This window comes from Phodopus roborovskii, unplaced genomic scaffold (genome assembly GCF_943737965.1).
Source record: "Phodopus roborovskii unplaced genomic scaffold, PHOROB, whole genome shotgun sequence".
Taxonomy (NCBI): domain Eukaryota; kingdom Metazoa; phylum Chordata; class Mammalia; order Rodentia; family Cricetidae; genus Phodopus; species Phodopus roborovskii.
Window position 1 is genome coordinate 13520499 of NW_026126470.1, and position 25089 is coordinate 13545587.

At 39.0% G+C, this 25089-nt stretch overlaps 1 protein-coding gene across 1 annotated transcript in view; it reads left to right on the forward strand.

Annotated features, from left to right (window-relative positions):
- The window catches only part of Robo1 (roundabout guidance receptor 1), a 373695-nt gene that overhangs the window by 223860 nt on the left and 124746 nt on the right, over nucleotides 1–25089 (forward strand). The window contains exon 3 of the mRNA XM_051191745.1: nucleotides 4659–4816. Within this exon, the coding sequence (XP_051047702.1) occupies nucleotides 4659–4816 (158 nt within the window). The remainder of the gene's footprint in view (nucleotides 1–4658; nucleotides 4817–25089) is intronic.

Genomic DNA, 25089 nt, shown 5'->3' on the forward strand with positions numbered 1-25089 from the left:
TTCATATATATATATATATATATATATATATATATATATATATATATTATCTTGTATTAGGGAAATAGAAAAGCTTTATGGCATAGTTACCAGTCACAACATTTGCAATCAGTACAGATGTCTTATATCAAAGAGTTAATTTTGAAATAGAATAACAAATTTTAATGCAAACCTGCAAGTTGACATTCAGGCCGGGGTCATGATGTATTGTAAAAGTGACTAATTTATAGTCTACCTCAAGGTGAACATTGTTAAATAATTTAGAAAATGACTAGAATGCTTTATTTAACATAGACATGTATTACTTGGAAACTACAAATTTGTAATTATGTACGCACTTTCCAACTTATTTTCTTCCCCAGTACCCTCCATTTTTTACGGCCTTTGGCTTTTTTTTTTTTTTTCTTTTTTTTCTCTCTCTCTTCATAAAGATAACTTTACAACTTGCTGCCAGGTCTCATTGATAACATTGCCTTTTGTGTAGCAAAATAGATCCCAAGACTACAGACTACCATCATTTGTTTTCCTCAAGATACCGAGTTCTAATTAAAATGCCTATGTTTAATTAAAGCCCTTATTATTGTACAGCCTGTTCAGTTGGGTTGTCATTGCAATAAACTGTTGATGAGAAGTAACACATCATATGTATTCTGGATAATGAATTCCGATTCTCAGAGTGCTGCTCGAAAGGTCTCTTGCAAACATTGGGTGATCTGAGAAAGTTGAGTACAGAATGTTAGGAGGATAGCCATATGACTGTCAGGAGAGAAATTTCTCAGTGAACTTCTGTTCTTTTGGAAGGAGGCTGACATAATAGTTACATTCTGATGCTTAAGTATTTGTAACTGCAAATAGTGTTCGGAGAAGACTGGTAGACAAGCAGCTTGGTAGGGAAGGTTTCTGTGTGGCTGGAGATCTGACTGAAGCTTGCTCCTGGTTCTTTACCCCTTTAGAAAGCCCACTTCAGCCTTACTTTGTTATGTTATGAGGAGTAAATAATTAGGATTGCTATTACATTATGATCTTCATTGCTTTTGTGACATGTTCTTCTACCTTGAGAAGTCTGGTTGGTTAGATTCTCATTTTAAGTTGTGATTTAATGTGGTATTAATTGTATTATGTCTGTAGGTGTTTTGCCTGCATATTTGTCTGCGTACCACCTGTATGATTGATGCTGCAGAGGCCAAAAAGGCCTGTAGAAGGGTTTAGATCCCCTGGAACTAGATTTGCAGGTGGTTGTGAGTTTCTTTGTGTGTTGTAAGGACTTAACCAGGGTCTTCTGCAAGAGCAACAAGGGCTCTCTCCTGTCCCAACAGACACTCCACTCCGTGTGTGTGTGTGTGTGTGTGTGTGTGTGTGTGTTCCTGTGTAGAGGTCAGAGGACAACTGGGTCAGATTGCTTTTCTTATTTATAGAGGTTGGACTCAGGTCCTGGGCCTATCAGCAAACAATTTTACCCACTAAGCCATCTCCCAACCCTTAATTTGTTTATTTCCAAGATAAAAATTTTGGAGTGCACATTGTCAGGCACCTAACAGCACTGATATTAAGTTTTAATAACTTATATATACACAAAGATTTTCTTTGTTTCTGTTTTAGTATTGGTTTTGGTCTTACTGGTTTTTGTGAGACAGGGTTGCACTGTGTAACGGCCTTGGCTGTTCTGGAACTTGCTCTGTAGACCAGGCTGACCTCAAACTCATAGAGATGCTCGGGCCTTTGCTTCCCAGTGCTGGGATTAAAGGTGTATGCCACCACTACCCAACTTTACACAAGTTTTTAAAATTGGACAATTTAATTAAAAATAATCTCATTTAATAATATGATATAAAATATTATTCTCAAAAGGAAAATTTCAAGACAAATATAGGTAAGAAATACTATTTTTATAAGAATGAAAAGTACTAAATTCACATTTTAATGAAACATTGCCCATAGTCATAAGCATGCTGGATTTTTATAATTTACAGCTGCAAAAAATAGCTACATGAACATTAAGCAACAATCTTTAATGGATTATAGTTTATTAGCTTTCTGTTATATACTATAAAAACAAGCCTGAATAATATGCTGAATAGAAAATATAGCTTGACTGATCTTAAACCTTTGGTATTTTCATAAGACATTTTACTATTTGTTGGCTCATTGGAAATATGATCCTCATTTATAAATAAGATAAAGTATGACCAAGATTAAGTTTACCACTTAGAAGAAAAATATAAAACATAGTTACTTTCCTTTGAAAGATATCTTACTTCTGGATGTTTCGGGGGGCTAAAGCATTTCAAGGGTGGTGTCATTGATGAGCATCATGATCCAGTATGGGAGTTTTCTGCCTATTAATGCCAGCTAATTTGTTTTGCTTTGTTTGTTTTGTTTTTACTATAAACTTTACAATTTGTTGTTCTTTCTTAACACCTAATAACAATATAGCTTATAAATGGTGAAAGCCTTCAAGCTTGGTTTATTTATTTTTTAATGAGGTAATGAAGACACCCAGCTTAACAAGATGCACGCTGTTATAACTGTGATGATTTAACAGCATGTAGTAAAGGTACAATTGGAACAACTTGGGCCAGTAATACTTTCTTTGCTTTTTCATCTCACTTGGTTTTCTTCTTTTGCAAAGATAGGCAACAGACCTCTTCCTCAAAGAGGCGTTTTCCGCAGACTAACATGATGTTTCTGTCCCAAAGTTGTTAGAGCACGCGGGAGGAAACCAATTTTGCGAGTACCATGACATACTGAGTTTAGTGGATATGGTTAGTATGAGGAAGGGAAAGGAAAGGAAAAACATATATATAAACTACTGAGAGCCAGTGAGTTTATTTGAGGCTAGGAGAGCTAAATTTAGGGGTGACTTTATATTGACTGATGGTTTTCAGTATCATAGTGCTTCATCCATTAAAAGCATTTTAAGAAGCCACATGGATGAGAATGTATCCATCCCAATACACAACTGCAGTTTTAAAATTCAACTCAGTAGTTTTTAAAGATAAACACTATTCGCTCCAGATTTATGTACTTAACTTACAAATAAACATTTTAAGTGTTCCCTTAAATTACTTTATAAGACGGTTCACATCTTACTCCACACAGGACGAAGGAAAAGAACTATGGGCAAGTTAACCATTTATCAGATATCGTGTTAATGTATCTGTCTTCTTCCTTGCTTTGTGCTTAAAAAGGCAGGATATAAATAACATGCTCAGGATTATCTGGCAAAGAACACGGTTGGGATTTAATTTATGACCTCTTGATAGTATCAAGGTATTGAGGACAGTTTTCCTGTATGCAGTTTTTAGAGCACATTTTTTGCTTAATTTTCCACAGTTCCTCCCTCCAGTTCCTAAGTAAATAATGATGATTATTTTATAGTATGTTAATAGTCTACTCCTGTCCGTTGAGATGACATGAATAGATTGTTTATTCCATTAAAATTTAGAGCTCCCAATATAAAAGAAATAAATAGTGTATTTCATTCTAAATAGGTTTATGGATTTAATAACATACTGCCTAACAAAAATAACTTTGAACATAAATTCTGGTGCCATTGCTAATTCTAACATTTATTGTAGTTCATTCTTACACAGGGACAGTGGAAAAATGCACGGATTTTGAAGTCATTGGCAAATGTGTGTGAATTTTTCGTAGTGACTACTATATTCAAATTATATTGATAATGCAGTTATCTACAATGATTTAAATACCTATAAAATCAATGAAATGTATGCTTTTTAGTGTCTTTCATTCATGTTTTTCTTTGTGTGTGTATAATTGACATAGTAATAGATAGAAAGCATTGGCCTGATATTTCTTGTAACTAAAAGAGGATTTGGCCAGTTGCAGTGAGGGAGGAATGATGAACTAAGGGATCAAGACCAGGCTGCAGAAATCCACAGAAACAGCTGATCTGAGCAAGGCGGAGCTCATGGATCCCAATCTGACAGCTGGGAAACCAGCATAGGACTGATCCAGACCCTCTGGGTGTTAGTTAGGAGGACTGGGCAGCCTATGGGTCCTCTGGTAATGGATAAATATTTATCCCTAGTATATGATTGTACTTTGGGAGCCCATTCCACAGAGAGGAATACTGTCTCAGCCTAGACACATGGGAAAGGGTCTAGGCCCTGCTCCAAATGATAGGACAGACTTTGAAGACTCCCTGTGGAAGGCCTCACCCTCTCTGGGAAGCAGATAGGGATAGGATGGGGGTTGGGAGGGGGACAGGGATGGAGGTGCAGGTGAGGGAACTGGGATTGACATGGAAAACAAGCTTATTTATAATTGAAATAAAAAATGTTATTTAAAAAAAGAGGATCCGGTTAATAGCCATTAGTGTATGGATGAGAGAAATGTAGACATTGGGCAGAAAAGATGTATAATTCAAATGCAATGCTAACCATGAGGGCAAGAATCAGCAGAGTGCACCTGCTTGCTGGCCTCTGAAGAATATGAAATAATCCTTCCTGAGTATTCTTACGGGACAAGTACCTTTTCTAATTGGCAAATGCCTGTAATAGATACAGGTTCTTCAAGCTGCATTGAGATAGCTATTAGTGGAAGACTATTCTAATAAATGTCACCTTTGCTGAAGCTCTGAGATAAGGACTGCCTATTTCATCTTTGAATGTGATGATTTAATCTTGTCTCTACAGTACTACGGGATGACTTCAGACAGAACCCTTCCGATGTCATGGTGGCTGTAGGCGAGCCTGCAGTGATGGAATGCCAGCCTCCTCGGGGCCATCCAGAGCCCACCATCTCCTGGAAAAAGGACGGCTCACCCCTGGATGATAAAGATGAAAGAATCACTGTGAGTACCGAATCCAGTGGCAGGAAAGATGTGCCCGGTAACTGTGCGCATCTTTACCCAAGCAAAAGAGGGAACTAGCTCAATTCTCAGCAATTCTCAGCCTTGCCTTAGTTCTCTTTTTTAGTTCTTTTAAAAGACAGATATTTCAATTTCCCTTGTGTAGACATGAAAGTAAGTGATGCGAATGTATGATTTTTTTTTAAAGGTTAATAAAAGGCAGGAAATGTATTTCCAATTTGAAAGTGTAAGAGTTCACACTTTTGTGTAGATTTTAAATCCCCAATTTAAGTAGAGAATTATATGACGCATTATCTTTTTGAAGCCACAATTCCATGTGGCTTTTTCGTATATTTTGTCCTATGAGGTGTCACTGAAAACCTTCTTCAAACTCGCTATCATTGAGTCTATGATTGTGTGATACTCCCTCTTCTCATTCCCCTTGTTCTGTGTATGCTGATATCTTCTGTTGTGAATTTATTAGCCCAGGGGAGTGTGTATGTAAGACTTCTGCTAATTTATCAAAGAAGCTATAACACACATCACATGCATCTAAGAAAGGGTTGCATTAGACTTGAGCAACCAGTGAAGCAAGAGGCATGGTGATTCATTGAGAGAGGTAGAGACGGGCCAGCTGGCCCCATGTTTAGGGAAGGAAACATAGTGTGTTTTCTTTTGATTTTTCTCTGAGCAATGATCTGACTTCATACGAGTATCTCAAATTTTCTCGTACATCTCGAAACTGGTAAAAGATAATTCAGCTTTATCAAATTTTAAGAGATCCTGAAAAGTCACAAAAGAGTGAAATTTTCTTTGTGATGAGTTTTCTTGGGGAAATGAAGTCATGAATACAGGGGAATAGAGTCTGAGAATAAATATTTTTCTGCTTCATGACAGTAATTACTTTGAGTTTTGTGTACCGATGACATAAAACCATTTCACCCTCATGTCATACTCCAGGTCACATTAGTACATACTCTGTACTTCCCCTTTCTCTGCCTTAATAATTCAGACACACATAACGGCTTTTGTATTTGACTTTCTCAAGTTTCTCCTGATCGCCTATTTGCACCGAATACAAATGAGAGACAAAGTTCTCAGCACCAAGAATTAAGTAAATAGCGGTGACAGTGCCCTGGACAAAATCAGCTAACTAACTGTATTGTGTAGTTAGCAAATTATACAATGATATTGGAAAAATATAATAGACAAAGGTAGCGAAGATCCATTAGAGCTTGAGTATGTCTGTAACGGTAAAAGGATGATCAGAGAATTCCTCAACAAAAACATGGGGGAAGTGAGTAGAGAAATGGACAGGCATTCAGGAAATGTGTCTTTTGATCAGATAAAGCAGTTGATTCTAGACCCTACAGTGGTACACTACTGAAATTTTCACTAAGGAGCAAAGAATCAGTCAGAGGGATGAGTTAATGTCTGCAAACAGCAAATGGCCTAGTTATATGGGACCTTACAGATACTGCAATTATTTTATGTTTTCCTCTAAGTTAAATTAGAAGACGCTTGTCACTGTGAGATCAGAAGGTATGAACGGTGGCCTTCTCAGAAGTAGATAGATTAGTTGGGAGTTTTTGCAGTAATCCAGACATGAAACTAATTGTACAGGGGTCAACATTATTTAAATCCTAAATGCATTGTAACATAGTATCCCCTACCCCAAATTTCAGACATGTTGGGTATGGTCTCTAAGATGTGAAGCATCAAGACATACCTTTATGGGTTGGCCTGAGAAAGTCAGAATGTGCGGGTGACATTAACTGTGGTGCATTGAATGTCAGGAGCTGAGGTTTAGACATAGTGATTTTCAAATGCTCATAAAAGATCTAAGTATATATGAAAGAGGCAGTCTGGTGGATGAGTCAGAAATTGTGACTTGAGGTTGAGGCTGGAGAATACGTTAACTTGTTGTAAAAGCATACAAGTACTCATTACTAAGCAGACTTCCCCTCCCTTTGAGCAGATGGACGACTGATCCAGCTTCTCAGTCAGATCTCTAGCTACGTCAGCTGCCTGTATTTGGAGTGAAACACCAAAACATTATTAAATACCAGTACTTGTGTAAAGCCTCAAGCCGTGCTGTCTTTACCAATAGGCAACCTCTCTATCCATGGAACACAGCTCATGGCCCAAGAACTGAATAATGAGCCACAGAACTGTACTCCTCAACTCTGGGGACCATGGCCAGCATGTAGGGTAGATGCAGACTGGATTATTGTTGAGAGAAGTCCTACAGTTTTCCTAGCACCATGTAGTCTGTCCTGATGCATGTGAGATTCACCAGGGTCTACCAGTTACTTCAATGTTGAAAAGTGACATCACTTAGGGAATGAGTCTAGACAGCAGGGAAGAGATGCGGGGCTTGGCTCTCGAGGAGAAAGGCAAACAAACGAGCAGCAGAAACCTCAAGTGAAAAAGAGAGTAAACCACATGGACTTTCCAGGGTTTTAAAGACGATCTGGGGAGGAATCAATTGCAACTGGTTGGCCAAGTAACATGAGACCTAAGGGTTGAGCACTAGATAGAAAAACTTGGTGTCAGTCAATGATGATCCTGACAAATGACATTTCAGAGGAGGCGGGGGTGGTTAGGTTTTTAAAAACACTTAAACTTGGCACAGACTAGATAGGGCTCTCTATGGATTATATCTCAATATGGTAGGTAAAAACATAAAACATGCCAGTTAATTTTTAAGGATAAATCTTATGTGTATCAATATGTATGTGTTTATTTTTGTAACATTCATAGTTTAAGCCTGCTATAGTAAATTTCTTTTTTCTTTTTTTCTTCAAAGAAAATCTTGGAAACTTTTTTGTTTTGTTTTGTTTTTTGAGACAGGGTTTCTCTGTGTAGTTTTGGAGCCTATCCTGGCACTCGCTCTATAGACCAGGCTAGCCTCAAACTCACAGAGATCAGCTTGCCTGTGCCTCCTAAGTGCTAGGATTAAATGCGTGTGCCACCACCACCTGGCGATTTCTGCCATTCTTTAATATATTAGTGAATTATATTTATTTTCAATGCCCAAGGGGATGCTATCTTCTAATTCAAAAGCACCAGCTACTCAATACCTTCAGCAGCTTAGAATCAACATGAAAACCACATCTAATCAGGAATCATACAATTTAAAGATGTAATAACTATGACTGTGAAATGATGCCAAGATATTAATGTATAAATAATTCTAAAATCACTTAAATGTTGCCAAAATGCTGATCCACAGCAGTGTTCCATATGCCAGGAAGTATTAACATCTGAAATTTTACTACCCCCAATACCATCTGTGCATTTTGTATAAATTATGACCATTGAACTGTTAAAAACATAGAAGAAGCACATTTTTAAAGTTTTTTTTTAAAGTTTTTATTTTGATATTTTTTTTATTTAAATTTGAAACAAGCTTGTTTTACATGTCAATCCCAGTTCCCTCTTCCTTCTGTCCTCCCCTGCTCCCCCCACCAAGACCATCCCATCCTCTTTCTGCTCCCCAGGGAGGATGAGGCCTTCCATAGGGGGATAAGAAGCACATTTTTTTTTAAACGCATAGAGAAATGAGTAGGCTACAAATTGGCAGTTTGCTTTCAAAAATCTCTGTTCTTACTTAAATCCTTGTTTTTGCCTTCTTATCTTCCTTTAAGCAAAAGTAAATTGAATAGTGAAAGCAAAAAATGTAGATGACCAGTAGAATGCATGGCTGTATTTCTGACTCTTTTTCTCAAAATCTGAAAAGACATTCTTAGGAGATGTTGGTTATCCGATATTTTGTGTGGTTTCCTTTCCTAAGCTTTGTATTCAAATGACTGTTTTCATTTCTCTTGTTAATGTGCTTTGCCTAATGTGTTGAGGACTGACAAGCGGGAGATGAAAGTACATAATATCTCTATGCAAAGCAATTGAAGATAGCATGATTATTGCTACAGCTCAGGTCGGAGGAATTTCTAGAGTTCTTTAATGTGGTGGCATTTCTTTGTTGAAAATTTAAAGTACACATCTTCCAGCTGTGAGAACAAAGACACACCCTGCACAAAGGGAAAGTATATAATTGAATTGTAGCTGCACCTGTATTTTGGATATTCTTTAGTCATTTCTTTTCGCAATGACCTAGATTCTGAGCCAAAGTTTAGATCCATGAAGCTCATAAACCAGGGACATATAAATTATATTTTCTTACTCTCCTACTTGACAGGAGAATCTTTTCAAACTCTTTTGCCATGTATCCCTCAGAATAAAAGAAGCCTCACTTGGTGGTTGTCTCAAGAATTTCTTTTTTTTTTTTTTTTTTTTTTTTTAATGGATGTAAAATGAGAGATACAGAACTAGTTTAACTGCTGGACTGGATAAAATAGACTTGCTTCATGTCTTCGAGAGTTAGTCAGAACCATCATGATTAATAGATAAAGTTTTCTCATAGTGATGAATCAGAGTTCTTAAAACTATTTTTGATGTATAACAATATTAAAGTAAACATTGTTTAAAAAAGTGAAGTAATTTTATCTCACTACATTTGCAAATATTATATTCAAGTTAAAGATAATTTGCAAATACATCAAAAAGGGAAAAAACAAACTAATTACAAGTATTAAAGCAATAATTTTGTCTTCATTAAGACAACTAGATTACTTTTGAAATAAGTAAAAGCTTAATTAATTAAGCTCTCTTATAAGATTAACCACACTAAACGAGCATGTAGATTTTAAATGGCCCAAGAAAAAGCTGGCATAATTTAGGATTTCTGAACGTATGGCTAGTGGATAGTAAAGAAAGAGAAAAGACAGTAATAGCAGCTAAACACCATCAATGGTATTGGGCTTATTGAAACCTTCGCACATACTTTATGACTGCTGCTTTTGTGCCATTAGTATTCTCTATAAGTTTTCCATAACCAATACTATCTATATCTTTAATGTTTTTAGAGGCCAGTGTCCTGAGCATTGCTTTCCCAACCTACTGTGTCACAATAAAATGATTTACTACGTAGTGGTCAGGGTAGGAATTGCAAGCAGACAGATTAAAGAAATAATTGACTTTTCATGAAGATTTCTTGTTGACTTGATTTTTTAAGGAACCAATTTAATGTAAATCAGTAAAGTACTGTATGGAACCTATAGAGTAGTTAACAAAACAATGTCACATATAGACAACCATCAGTGTCTTTGAGTCCCACATACATAGACTTAACTAGCCATACATCAGACAATAAAATGGGTTATGTGCTAATATTTGGAGATCTCACATGGAACAAGGGCATTTATGGATTATGGTATCTGAAGTTGGTCCTGGCACTTATATACTAGAGCACTGTTAAAATATATATATATATATATATATATATATATATATATATATATATGGCTTAAGTTAAGGCATGTGTTGACGCTGTTCCTTGAAAGAATTGAACAAATGTCTTCTTAGCCCAGTTAACACCAAAGTTAGGATAGCACCAAAGTTCCTCATAGGAGGGTGACTGAAGGATTGTTTATGGTAACAGAAATGATTCAAAGACAGATGCTTCACGTAAAGCCCACCCTAGCAAGAGTGACAGTTCATTAAAGCTGTACCTCTGAAGCTTAATGAGCAGTCCACAGGCAATTCAGTGGGTTGGAGATTGCATTTTCCAGATAGTTTAGTTGATCTGAGCCTCTTCCAGTCAGTTTGGTTGATACAAGTCCCTTCTCATTTTGTCCTGTCTAAGAATATCTGACAGCAGACTTTACTACCTACATATGCTTGGAAAGGAAGGAGCCCAGTGATCTCATCGGCTTCAGGAACTTCCCGAAGGCTTGGAGTATTTTACTCCCCAAGAGTAATCAAGTTCCCTGCAAAATGGAATGTTTTTCATTTTTTATGGTTGTAGTTAACATATGCAAAAACCAATACACTGGTATCATACAAAGCACGAATTCTGCCTGGACTCAAATCAGACTTAATTTGTCACAGTAACTTCTGTGATGAGTTTATTGTAATATTTTTAAACAGTAGATTAAGGATATTCATTATTATGTCTGAAATTTACAGTTTGGGGCTTTTTTTTATTGAAAATAGATTCTCTCATTTAATACATCCTGACTACAATTTCCCCTTCCTCTACTCCTTCTAGCTCTACCACACCTTCTTTCTTTCCCAGATCTGTTTCCTCTTCAAAATGAGCAGGCCTCCAAAAGGCAACCAAACATGACAAAACAAGATAGAATAAAACAAGGCAAAAACCCTCATATTGATGCTGGGCAAGACAACCCAATAGGATGAAAAGAGTCCCAAGAGCAGGCAAAAGACTAAGAGTTAAATCTGCTCCCACTGTTAGGAGTCCCACAAAACTACAAATCTCACAGCCCAAACATACGTACAAAGAATCTGGTACAGACACTTGTAGGTTCAGTGCTTGCTACTTCCCTTTCCATGAGGGAAGTTGATTCAGTGGGCCCTGTTCTCCTGGCATTCTCCAATGGTCCCCTCTGACTCCTATAATTTTTGTCTTGAACTTTTTATTCTTCTTTCTGTCTGTCCTCCACATAACACTAATATTCTATGTTTTCTATTTTTACAGGATTGAAAAGTAATTTAGACAATAATCAAATAATTTTATTTGATTATTTCCATTAGAGCTAGACCAAACAGAAACCATCTTATTAGCATATAAATGATTATATAATCGTGAGTAACAAGTGACATTTCCTACATACACACTGCGTATTTTCATCATACTCACTGCTTTGTCCTCTCTCCTTCCCCTCCACTTCTGCTTACTCATCTACTTATTCTTCCCATCTACTCCCTAGTTTACGCTGCTTTTCTTCCTTCCTCCTTCTGTCTTTTCTTTGTCTCTTTCTTCCCTCTATCCTCCCATCCCCAACTTCTCCCTACTTCCCTTCCTTATTTTCTGTCTCCTGTCTTGTTTCTTAGGGTTACTGACAGAGTCCAGAGCAATAATTGTTTGTAGGAACAGGGGCTCCTTACCAGTGTCTATACCACTTGAAGAAATGTCTTCCCTTTCTCCATCCACTATTGCATATTGACATTTAGGGAGGACTTCAATAGCTACCATTATCTCCTGAGAGGTCCCAGGAAAGAGGGTGGGTTCAAGGTTTCCATGGCTTTACTCCTCAAGACTATGACAGCACTAGTGCATCAATTCATTTTTACCTGAGTGTATTTGTGACTTTTCTTAATGTTTTGCTTTAGATGTGATGACCAGCCATCACCACTTGCTCAGGACTCTCCGGGTATTTGGCGATGTAAACCTTAGCCTTGGAAACCTGTCAGATGTGAGAAAACAAGAATAGCAGGCCACCCTAATCCAAGACAGCTGAAGTGAATTGTTGTATGCATGATTAGCATTGAGTGACATCACAGATTAGGAAAAAAAAATTAACTGAATAGAAATAGAATGGCTTAACTGTGTTATTTCTTTTACAAGCACAATTAAGATTTGAAGACAAGTAAGGCAGCTATGAACAAATTCAGTTATATATCCAAACACTCAGTTAGCACTTCCCTCCCCACGATAAAGAGACAGACTATCTGAGATGAGACATGTCATAACTTTTTCCAGTTCTGCTCAGCATCCTGCTTGTCGTTGAGGGTTTCTTTGATTTCCCATGTTGGTGTGATATTCGGGTAAAATGCAGCTGACTCACATCCCATCCAAATCCCCTGTGTCTTCCAGATCCTTCACAGATTTGGCAGTCTGCCCACTTCTTGCCAATTGCTTCCTCTCCTCCAATTCCCATACGTCTCCTTCCGGAGCCATCTGCTCCTCCTCCCTTCCTTCAGTCTGTACTTTGCTCTGTTCTTCAGTTTCCTTCATTGTTCAATGTCCATTGCTTCCTTTCCCCCACTTCTCTTCTGGAGGAAATCCTTGTATTTGCAGCTGATGACATAGAGCCCCATTTCCCTGAGAAGTTAAATCTGTGTTCCCGAACAAAGACTAGGTATTGCTCTTACATCATGGTCAAAGGAAGCTGGGGTGGAGGCCAAAATTAGAGGTTTTCCATCATGTACTTTATTTCTTATAGAAGATAAATTTTTAGTCATGACGTAAGTGTTTGTGATAGGATTATATAAATTTATTAAAAATAAATTTGTGTTCATTCTAATTACTTAATTTTCAAGTTGTATAATTGGAATACTGTATCAATAGAATAAAATAGATGCTTGACTATTATAAGACCAAATTATAATGTATGGGGAAAAACATGGAGAACTGTTTGTACTGTTATCAAAGCATGTCCTTTCCTAGTATTTGTACTCACACCAGATGCACAGCTATGAGAATATTCACTTCTACGGAAACCCGCTCAGTACTTAGGGTGAGCATGATGAGTAAGTAAGGAATTTAGACTAATACTGGGATGAGAAAACATGCCCAGCCTTTGTCCAGCTGTGTTCTGAAATACAGCTATCAGCTGTAGACTTCACGGGGAAATAAGCTGAAATGCCTAAGGCAGCCACTGTGTAGAGTGAATCAGTGTTTTTCTCATGCATCAGGAACATTTCTAGTTAGAGTCCATCCTTAGGGGAGTTGAGAAATCCTATGATTCAGAAGAGGATAGGTGGTTGAGAAATGATGGTTTATGTTCCCAGGGAGCATTCTGGGCCTTTCACGTCCCTTCAGGTCTGCATAACTACACGTAGATACTTCCTATCTGAATACAAAAGGAAAGGAAAGAAAGCCCAGTGTTTCTCATCTACCTTGAACGTAAGCCTTTCAAAAGGATCGCTAGAAACTAAAACATTCTCAGTTCCAGTGCACATGTTAGGCTATGGCTTAGGGTTTATATTGCTGTGAAGAGACCCCGTGACCATGTAAAGGAGTTACATTTAATCAGGGTGGCTCACTTATTCAGTCCACTTTTGTCATGCCAGGGAGCGCGTTAGCATGAAGGCAAGTGTGGGTCTGGAGCTGAGAGGGCCACATCTTGCAGACAACAGTGTAACTGTCCCACTGAAGGAACCTTGATCAAAAGATAGCTACATCAAAACCCACCCTCACAGTGGCACACTTCCTCCATTAAGGCCACAAATCCTAACAGTGCCTCACCCTTTGGGTGTCATTATAGCCATATCATAGTTAAAAAAAATGCATTCTGTCCAACTTCAAAAGTCACCATCTCAAACTTGTTTCAAAGTCTCCTCTGAGACTCGTGGCAATCTCTTAACTGTAATCTCCCATACAAATCAAAATAAAAAAATATATAATGGTACAGATATAGATTGCCATTCCGAAAGGGAATGGAACTTAGTAAGGAAATTGGACCAAAGCAACACAGAAAACCAGCTGGGCACACTCCAAACTCTGCATATCCATGTCTATATCAACATGCTCTCCACATCTCCAAGTCCATTCAGCTTTGTTGACTTCTTTCTCTTGGGCTGGTTCCACTCTCCTCAGCTGGTAACCCATGACTCTGGCATTTCTACTATCTAGCGTTTTCCAAGGCAAGGCAAGGCAGCAGGCATCAACTTCACATCTACCAGGTCTCCATTCTGGGACACCCCCACACGTGTTTGGCCTCAGTGGATTTATCCCATAACTCCTTTCTTCCTTCCTGAATTCTAAAGCCAGAACCACATGGCCCAAGCTGCCAAGTTCTGCTATTTGCTGGGGCTGAAGCTTGGCCCCCTCGTTCAATTTCATCTTAACCAGCTTTCTGTCTTTCACTGCCTAAGCCTGACTGTCCTAAAACTTTCTCTGTAGACCTTGCTGGCCTCAAACTCTGAGATGAACCAGCCTCTGCCTTCCCAGTGCTGGAATTAAAGGTGTGTCCCACCACACCCAGCTCTAAGCTTTTCTATAGTTCCTTTTCACAAATTGGAAATTTAGCTGGGAGGGATCTTGCCCTGAGGTCACCACCCCCTTTATTCCATTTCTTTCTTTCTTTTTTAATATTTTTTTCTTATTTTCCATTGCAATCCTAGTTCCCTCTCCCTCCCATCCTCCCGTGCTCCCCACCAACCCCCCCCATCCCATTTCTCATCCACTCCACAGGGAGGGTGAGGCCTTCCATGAGGGATCATCAAAATCTGTCAAGTCATTTGGAGTACGGTATAGGCCCTCGACCCTGCCTCCAGGCTAAGGGAGTATCCCTCCATGGGGAATGTGGTCCCAAAGTTTGTTTCTGCACCAGGTTCTACTGCCAGAGGCCCCATAGACTGCCCAATCCTCTTAACTTACACCCATGTTCAAAGGGTCTGGTTCGATCCTATTCTGGTTCCCCAGCTGTCAGACTGGGGTCCAAGAGTTCCCACTTGCTCAGGTCAGCTGATTCTGTAGGTTTTCCCAGTGCTATTGTACCACCTTTGTTATTCATTCCTCCCTCTCTGCAACTGGATTCCAGGAGTTTGGCTCACTGCTTAACTGGGGATCTCTGCTTCTGCTTCTATCAGCTACTGGATGAAGGCTCTAGGATGGCATATAAGGTAGTCATCAATTTCATTATTGTGGAAGGGCATTTAAGGTAGCCACTATTGCTTAGACTGTGAGCTGTAGTCATCCTTGTGGATCTCTGTTCAATCCCTAGTGCCAGATTTCTCTTTAAACCTATAATGGCTCCCTCTATTGAGGTGTCTCATTTCTTACTCTCCTCCATTCATCTCCCCATTCAGTCTTCCTGATCCCTCATGTTCTCCTCCCCCTCCTCCTCTCCCCTCCCTTTCTCTTACTGCCCTCCCTTTCCCCCATGCTCCCAATTTGTTCAGGGACTCTTGTCCCTTTCCCATTTACAGGAGGGGTGGGTGGTGGGGAGCAGTGTATGTCTCTCCTACGTTCCTCCTTATTTCCAAGCTTCTCTGGAGGTGTGGATTGTAGTCTGATAAACCTTTGCTCTATGTCTAATATCTGTATAATAAGTGAGGACATGTCATGTTTGTCTTTTTGTGACTGGGTTACCTCACTTAGGATGGTTTCTTCTAGTCCCATCCACTTGCCTGAAAATTTCAAGGTTCCATTGTTTTTTTGTTTTTTGTTTTTTGTTTTGTTTTCCTGCTGAGTAGTACTCCATTGTATAAATGTACATTTCTGTATCCATTCTTTGGTTGAGGAAAATCTAGATTGCTTCCAGGTTATAGCTATTACAAATAATGCTGCTAAGAACATAGTTGAACATATGGCCTTGTTGTATGAATGTGCATCTTTTGGGTATATGTCTAAGAGTGGAATTGCTGGATCTTGAAGTAGACTGGTTTCCATTTTCCTGAGGAACCGCCATACTAATTTCCAATGTGGCTGTATGAGTTTGCACTCCCACCAGCAATGGAGGAGTGTTTCCATTTCTCCATATCCTCTCCAGCATACACTGTCATTGGTGTTTTTGATTTTAGCCATTCTGATGGGTGTAAGATATTATCTCAGAGTTGTCTTGATTTGCATTTCCCTATCGGCTAAGGATGTTGAGCAATTTCTTAAGTGTCTTTCAGCCATTTTAGATTCCTCTATTGAGAATTCTCTGTTTAGTTCTGTACGCCAATTTTTAATTGGACTATTTGGTGTTTTGGTGACTAGCTTCTTGAGTTTTTTGTATATTTTGGAGATCAGCCCTCTATCAGATGTGGGGTTGGTGAAGATCTTTTCCCATTCGTTTCATCTTGTTGACTGTGTCTTTTGCTTCTCAGTTCCAGGAGGTCCCATTTATTAATTGTTGATCTTAGTGACTTTGCTACCCATGTTATGTTCAGGAATCTGGTCTCCTATACCAATTTATTCAAGGGTACCTCCCACTTTCTCTTCTAAGAGGTTCAGTGTGGTCTTTGATCCATTTGTACTTAAGTGTTGTGCATGACGATAGACATGGATTTATCTGCAATCTTCTACAAGTCAGTATCCAGTTATGTCAGCACCATTTGTTTCAGGGATGGTTCAACATATGGAAATCCATTCATGAGGTCCACCACATAAACTGAAAAGGGAAGACACATGATCATTTCACTAGATGCTGAAAAAGCCTTTGACAAAATTCAACCCCTTCATGATAAAGTTCTTGGAGAGATCAGGAATAACAGGAACATACCTACACATATTAAAGGCAATATACAGCAAACCGACAGCCAACATCAAACTAAATAGAGAGAAACTCAATGTGATTCCTCTAAAATCAGGAACAAGAAAAGGCTGTTCATTTTATCCATGTCTCTTCAACATTATACTTGAAGTTCTTGCTAGAGCACTAAGAAAACAAAAGGAGACCAAGAGGACATAAATTGGAAAGGAAGAAGTCAAACTTTCACTATTTTGAAGATAATATGGTAGTTTATGTAAGTGACCCAACAAACTACCAGGGAACTCCTACAGCTGATAAACACCTTCAGCAAAGTGGCAGGATACAAGATTAATTAAAAAAAATCAGTAGCTCTACTATATATATACAATAAAGGGGCTGAGAAAGAAATCAGAGAAACATCACCCTTTACAATAGTTATAAACAACACAAAATATTTTGGAGTAACTCTAACCAAACAGTTGAAAGACTTCTATGACAAGAACTTTGAGTCATTAAAGAAAGAAATTAAAGAAAATACCAAAAAATGGAAAGCTTTCCCATGATCTTGGATAGGTAGGATCAACATAGTAAAAATGGCAACCTTGCCAAAAGCAATCTACAGATTCAACGCAATCCCCATCAAAATCCCAGCACAATTCTTCACAGACCTTGAAAGGATAGTAATCAACTTTATATGGAAAAACAAAAGAGCCAGGATAGCCAAAACTACCCTATACAATAAAGGAACTTCAGGAGGCATCACCATCCCTGACTCCAAGCTCTATTACAGAGCTATAGTCCCGAAACCAGCTTGGTACTGGCACAAAAACAGACAGGTAGACCAATGGAATTGAATGGAAAACCCTGATATTAACCCACACACCTACGAACACCTGATTTTTGACAAAGAAGCTAAAACTATACAATTGAAAAAGGAAAGCATATTCCATTTCTTATTGTTTATCTTCTTGAACACAGAATTCAGCTCCATTTCACTTGCCTGTGTTCTTTTTCTCCCCCAGATTCACACTTTTAACTTACCTTGCTCTGCTTGCTCCTACTCATTGTAAGTCTTCATTAGCGTCGCCACTAATAACCACACGACAGTCTATTCCAGGCTGCTTTGAGATTTCTCCTGCCACCCAAATTAATGCAAAACTCTTCAACACAAGAGGAGGTGACAAAACCAAAGCCCCTGGAATGTCTTGTTTGGGGATCTCTCATTACCACACAGTCTGTAAGGGTGCTCCATTTCTCAAAATGCTCTCTTAAACTATCATCTGTGGTTTCAAAGCTCAGACCACCAATAAACAACTTCCTCAACTGTACTGGTTCTTTTTATCTTTGTTCTATAGAGTCACAGAATCTTGGAATGTCTCTCTCTCTCTCTCTTTCTACACACACACTCATACACACACACAAACACACACACACACACACACACAAACACACACACACACACACACACACACACAGGAATTTGTTGGAATGACTTACAAGCTGCAGTTCAACAATGGCTAGTTGTGAATGGAAAGTCCAAGAATCTAGCAGCTGCTCCGTCCCATGAGGCCTGGTGTCTCAGCTGGTCTTCTGGATTCATTGACAACAAGGGCAAGCAGTCAAAGGAGAAGCCCTTCTTTCTTCCACTGTCCTCAGATAGCCTTGCAGCAGTAGGTATGGTCTAGATTAAGAATGCCTTCCAGCCTCAAGGTCTGGATTAAAGGCATGCGTTTTCCCACCTCAAGGTCTGAATTAAAGACAAGTGTCTTCCTGCCTCAAGATTCAGATCCAAGGCATGTTGTCTTCTTGCCTTAGGGTCCAGTTCACAAGTGTACCCTTCAGCTCTGGATTATAGTTCATCCCAGATATAGTCAAGTTGACAACCAAGAACAGCCATCATAGGCTAGATGGAATATGACATTCTAATGGAGACTTGCTTCCTGTTCTTGAAATTTTTGATAGCTAAGTCTTTTTTTGTTGGTGTTGTTTATTGATTTGTGAAAGTCTTTGCTTCTGCTACTTCATCCTTTGACCTCTGCACCCTCATTTTTGCTTTAAACTAAAACTTAAATTCTTTAACTTTTGTTCCTCTGTGTGTGCATGCACAGACACACACACACAATTTGTTTGTTTTAGGAGGTGGGCACATATGACCGGTGGAAGTTAGAGGACAACCTTGAGTTTCTGTCCTCACCCTTTCCTTGTGTGGATGGCCCTAGGCTGCTCGTGTTTCTTTTCACTGTATTGCATACTGGCCTGCAACAGTTCCGGTCGCTTTTCCTGCCTTTGCCTTCTCTCTTACCACAGAAATACTGTGGTTAGAGATTTGAGTCATTGAGTCTGGCTTACACTTGGGTTGTAGTTTGAGCTCTGGTCATGAGACTTAGCCTGCAAGCTCTTTAACTGCTGAGCTGTCTCGCTAAGCCCTCACATCTCATCTTTGAAACAGTTTCTTCAGAGGAGCCTTCTGTAACATCCTACCTGGAATACCCACATTAGATTTCTTTTTCACATCTTTCCCACTTTATCAAGCATTCTTCATAGATCTGTTGCAAACCCTGATTTATATGTTTCTTGTCCATTATATATGATTCATCTTGAATGAATGCTTGCATTCCTGTGTCTTTCTGTAGGAGCTACTAATGCTTAACCTTGATTGACAGCTTGATGGGGTTAATTATTTCTCCATTATAAAAAATGTTTTGATTATAATGGTTCCCATTTGATTAATAAAGATGTGTTTGAACCTAGTTGCAGTGATTTAAAATTCACAGTTAAAACCACAATAGCTCTTGTGTATTAACCTAAATAATAATATATTCCCTACCTATTTGTTTTGATCCTTCTGTGAGTGATATTATACTAGTGTCTCCAGTCAGTTTTGTACTTATCTAGCATACATATGGCTGTAGACTAGATCCTTGATGGTGAGGAGAGGAGGGAAGAAGAGAGGAGAGATAGGATGGGGAGCTAAGGGGAGGGGACGGGAACGAAGAAAAAGGAGACAGGAGGGAGGCTGGGGAAGAGGAGAGGAGGGAAAAAGGGAAAGGAAGATAGAGGAAGAAGGAAAAGGTAGACTAGTGAATGGGTTAAAATAGAGGAGTTGAAAGAGTTTTAGGACAAACAACACTCATTATAAGTTATTATATGTAAAATTGCCTTGATTTGCCATTCCTGATCAATTTATACTAATAAGTGGTGAAGGGCTGGGCATGTAGCTTACAGCACAGATTGCTGGTCTAGCACTCAGGAGATTTGATCTAAGTACCGTAAGAACAAGGCAGAGTGGCTCATGCCTGTAATGCCAGAGCTAGGGAAATCGAGGTAGGAAGATCAGCCATTCAAGGCCACCATCATCATCAATTTGTGACTTTAAGATTATCCAGAGAGTGAGAGCTTGTGAATGTTGAGAGATCAGCAGAGTTTAACTTCATAAATTGAAGCAACTCATGGAATAAGACACTTAGACGATTAAAAAGAGAAACATCTGTGAAACCAAAGCATATCCTATTCCACAAGTTCCAAGTTATATCTGTTATGATATGCCACACGAGTGGGACCTAGAGGATCCCATGGTTGGCATGGGGCAAACATGTCATCAGGCAGAACTTATGTGGGAAGTTTATTGAGGGGAAGGGGAGAGAGAGAGAGAGAGAGAGAGAGACAGACACAGAGAGAGAGAGATCCAGAGACAGACAGAGCTGCCTGCCTTGTTGCGGGAATGGCAGAGGAAAAAGTAGGCGGAGCTTGTCTCTTGAAGCGATTGTCCCAAGGGGAGGGGCAGGGATGATAATAATACCAAATTTATGTCTTGTATAATATTGTGTAGCCTGCCTGCTCATTTTGGTCGAGACCATTTAAAACACCAAGTTATCCTTCCTTGGAAAGTGCCTACAAATCAGCATGAGCTTTCTGGAGAACCCTGGAGACAATGTAAGTGTGACCAGATTCAGACCTAAAGGGACAGACCCAGATTGTCAGACAGTGGGTTTCTGGGTTAACAAGTCATCTTTAGCAATTTGGAAAATGCTGTGTAGTTCTCATGGATACTCTGAGTAATGTGTTAGACTTCCGTGTACATAAATGACCTCATGTATGTAATCAGTTTATATAATCCCATGCGGTTTGGATATGATGATACATTGATATTTTACCCTGTTTGATGTTAATATTCTTTTAAATCTCTTGAGGACATTCTCTTCTTCTGGTTATTTGTTTTTGTTTTGTTTTTCAAATTGGTTTCCTCTAAACCAATCTTTACTATTATTTTTTCTCAAACAGCCAGGCCCACCCAAACGTTGTAGCCAGAATAGGTTGGGCAACACTCGAGGGCTGCCTCCTTCCTCTGCCCAAGTCCAGTCACCATGTGCCTCTAATTAGCATCCTCAATCCTCCCAGCGGCAAAGTGGATCCCTCACACACACACAGAGAAAGGCTCCGAGAAGTTCTTCTCATCTTTCTTGAATTAGAAGTAGGACTTCTAATTCAAGCTATCAGTGAGGCACACCTATCCCAAATACGGCAACTGTACAGAATGAACGCAGGTGGCCACAGGGCGTTCCTGCAGCAGGAATTTGCGGTCAGCCTGCTGCCCAAACACAGAAAGCAGACACGCAACGTGGTTGCCCTCTTCATTTTCTGCTCACAGTGAACTCTTAATCCTGCAGCTTGGGTTCCTTCAGTTCTCAGCACTTTGATATAACTGACCAGCCCCTTACATTTCTCCAAATTGCCATGGACTAGTGGAATTTCGCCTGAGTCTGGGAGCACTTTGTTTAATTATAGGTTGAAGTGGCTTGCCAAATTAAAGACAACGTTTGGTGGGTTCAAGGATGGTGTTCTTACCCGTTTCTTTTATTTTCAATGTTCTATTAATCTCAAATGAAATGTTTCTGCAAAAAAAAAAAGTTACTTCAAATTTACTTGAAGGCATTGCCTATAAATCTTATCTTGGAGTTGGAAGCGTTCATTGATAGCAGCATGGGGTTGGTAAACCCTTTGTGTTTAGACAGTTTGCTTTGGAAGTCACTTATCTGTGATTGGGCATGATGGCCAGGCGGCATTTTGTTTCTTTCTGTTTAGCTCAAACAAAATGAATTGTAACCTTCCTTTCAAAGTAGTACGTTCCAAAGTTCACTGATTGCACAAGGCCTTCTTTCTTTAAAAAGGGGCCCCAAATCAAAGAAACATTTGAAGCCATTCAGGTTTAAATTACTTTTCATCTGCACCTTTTAAAAGGACCGAGGATTTCCTTTTCATGATTTATGCCTGGCCCAAGTTAACTTTATTTCTCCATGATGTCCACACCACCACTTTTATGGAAAGATTCTCCCTCTAGCATAATTTCAGTTTTGATTCTTAGGCCAAGGTCCCTTATTGCCAATTGTGCTTTTTTTCTTTGGTTAAAGGGCCAGTCGCTTAAAACTAACAGCAATAGGTAACATCTGACCTCTTCACTTTTTATCTCCTTAAAACCAAAGAATTTGATAATCTGATAAATCATCCACTTGTAAAATAACCTGGTGTACATTAACACAATTGCTACCAGATGGTACAGGATTTCTCTTCTTAAATCTTAAAAATGTGGGTGCTCATGAAGATTAGAAGGCTGGTTGTGTTCGAAATAGGCTGGGTTAAGATCCACTTGTATCGGAAAATCTCAAGAGTGGTTGAATTCAGTTTATATAAAACTGGCTGGAAATAATGGAAATCCATCTCCTTGAGTGGATGGATAAAGGAGTCCATTATTTTTTTTTTATGCTGCCTTTTTTACTTTCCTTGTGTCACTCTGCTGTCATCCACATGCGTCACAACACCCTCCAGAGCCCTGTATCATGCTGGCAAAGATCATATCAGATTGGCCCATCTTCATCACAGAAGCCGATAAATATTCCATCCTAACTCTCGCTGTTCTATAATAATCAATTCATCTGTACCCGGGAGCAAGAGCGCCATCCACATGCATGTGTGCTGTAAATGCACATTTGTTCTGGTGACGACTGGATGGGTTGAGGGCAAGTAGGCTGGCTTTCCCAATCAGGCAGGTTTAGTCTGGTTGAAAAGGGTTGAAAGGAGGCCCCAGAGTCTACCACACTGGCGAAGCTCTCAGATCACATTTATTTGTTCATCTAGGCATTCGGTCTCAGTACATCCATACATTCACACGCATCTTATGTTCTGGGAAGCCAAGAAAATATAAGTGCATCATCTCTATTCAAAAAAAAAAAAAAAAAAAAAAAGCTCACTAGAGAAACTTTGCTTGGTATGTGGGTAGATATTGTTTATATTCCCGGAATGTTAGTTGCTTTATTCAAAAAATTGTAGAATGTATCTTCATTGTAAACTAGTTTGTAATGTTAAAGATAATGCAGGCAGCAATGAACTACACCACATGTGTTAAGGCACTGTAGTTCTGTTGAACACTGGGTCTGAAAGATTGCCATATGAAACAATTAGGGATAAATTTGCCACAGACTGGATAAAGAAAGTTTCATGTACTTACTTGCCTACAAAACTATTAAATGTATTTTGCACATAAGACAGTGTTTTTTGTTGTTGTTGTTTTTTAAGATGTCATGTTCTTGTGATTGTTACATCATTTCAAATTTCTAGACAAACATCAGAGAATTTACAAGCATTTGTTTGGGAAAGGGATCGGAATTTGAATATGTCTTCCACAGTATAAGAATCTGTTGTGGTCAGGCTTGGTGGCGAACACCTTTAATCCCAGCACTCAGGAGGCAGAGGCAGGCGAATCTCTGTGAGTTCCAGGCCAGCCTGGTCAACAGAGTGAGTTCCAAGACAGGCTCCAAAGCAATACAGAGAAACCCTCTCTCAAACAAACAAACAAACTCAAAAAACAAACAAACAAGCAAGAAGAAGAACAGAAAAGAAAAAGAAAAACTTCTGTTGTAGACCTGAGTTCTAGAATATTAAGCATTATCTGAAGAGATGATAGCTGACATTATGAGGAAGCTGTACATCCAGTTTCTGTGGAGGAAAATACAGATAATATGTTTACTACATATTCGATGTGTATTTTAAATGCTGAAGTCATGACAGGGTCCTAGTCATCACAGAATGTGTGGCATGTGTGGAAGACAAGCAAAATGACGGGAAACTGCCTTTGACTCCTGACTTTCATTTTTCCTCTTCCTCTTCCCATTGACTCCTGGCACAACCGACTGGTAATGCCAAAGCTTCTGGTTACCTCTTTGTCTAGAAGCAACCCAAAATTCTGATTTTCAACTCCAAGTTCTAATGGTATAATGTAAACATAGGTCAGGAGCATTTGTAGCACCCAAGAGGACTGGGCTGAGGTTAGGCACAATCTGTTATAGCAAGCTGTCCTCCCTTGAGGATCTGTGCAATGCATTTCTCTTCAGTGTGTTTTAGTCTTGGCCATGGAACTGAACCCCATGTGATTGCAAGAATATGTCTTTGATGCAAACCTGAATGATTTTTGAAATACTTTTCAAATAACTAATTTTCTCTTTTGTTTTTGTTTTCATAGATCATGATATAAATAAAAGTTCATGGGTAGCACTTATTTTATGTAGAGTTCATCGCTAGTTCTCAAGAGGTGTACATGGCTAATTCCATAGCTTAGTGCCGAAGTTTGAACTCTCATTCAATCCCGATGTTCTTATATGATTACAACCCAAACATGGGTAAATAAATGATCATACTTCATTAGACGTATGTGCGTGTGTGTGTGTGTGTGTGTGTGAGAGAGAGAGAGAGAGAGAGAGTGAGACTGAGGGAGATAGGAGTGATTTATCTTCCACTCATTTGTTCCTTTGTTATTGAAGCACAGAATTGCCAACTCAATGAGATACATTCTAGCATAGCATTGTGTTCTTGTGTTCGGTAAAAGAGAAGGAGGAAAGGAGCTGCTAGGTTTTGAATTTATACCTCTAGTCTGATGGGTTCGGTCTTCTGATTGATGAATTCGTTAATTAAGCTGCTTCCTTGCAAGTTTCTCTTGTTCCTCTTTGATATTTTGAGATGAAACCACAACCAGCAGTGGATGAGACTTTACTTCAACCTGAAGCTTTAACAAACATATTTATACTTATAAAGAATCTTAGGCAATAATATTAGATAATCCTGCTATCTGCAAATTCAGAATACTTTTGTGTAAAGCAGATCTGGACACTGTATTTCCAAGTCCAGGAATCCATGCTGTGCTCAGCGGTGATTGTCTCTACCGTGGGTCTCTGTCTTCAGAACGTAAGTGAATTTAGATTTCCAGTGTAATGTTACAAATGACACCAGGTCTCTGGGAAAAGC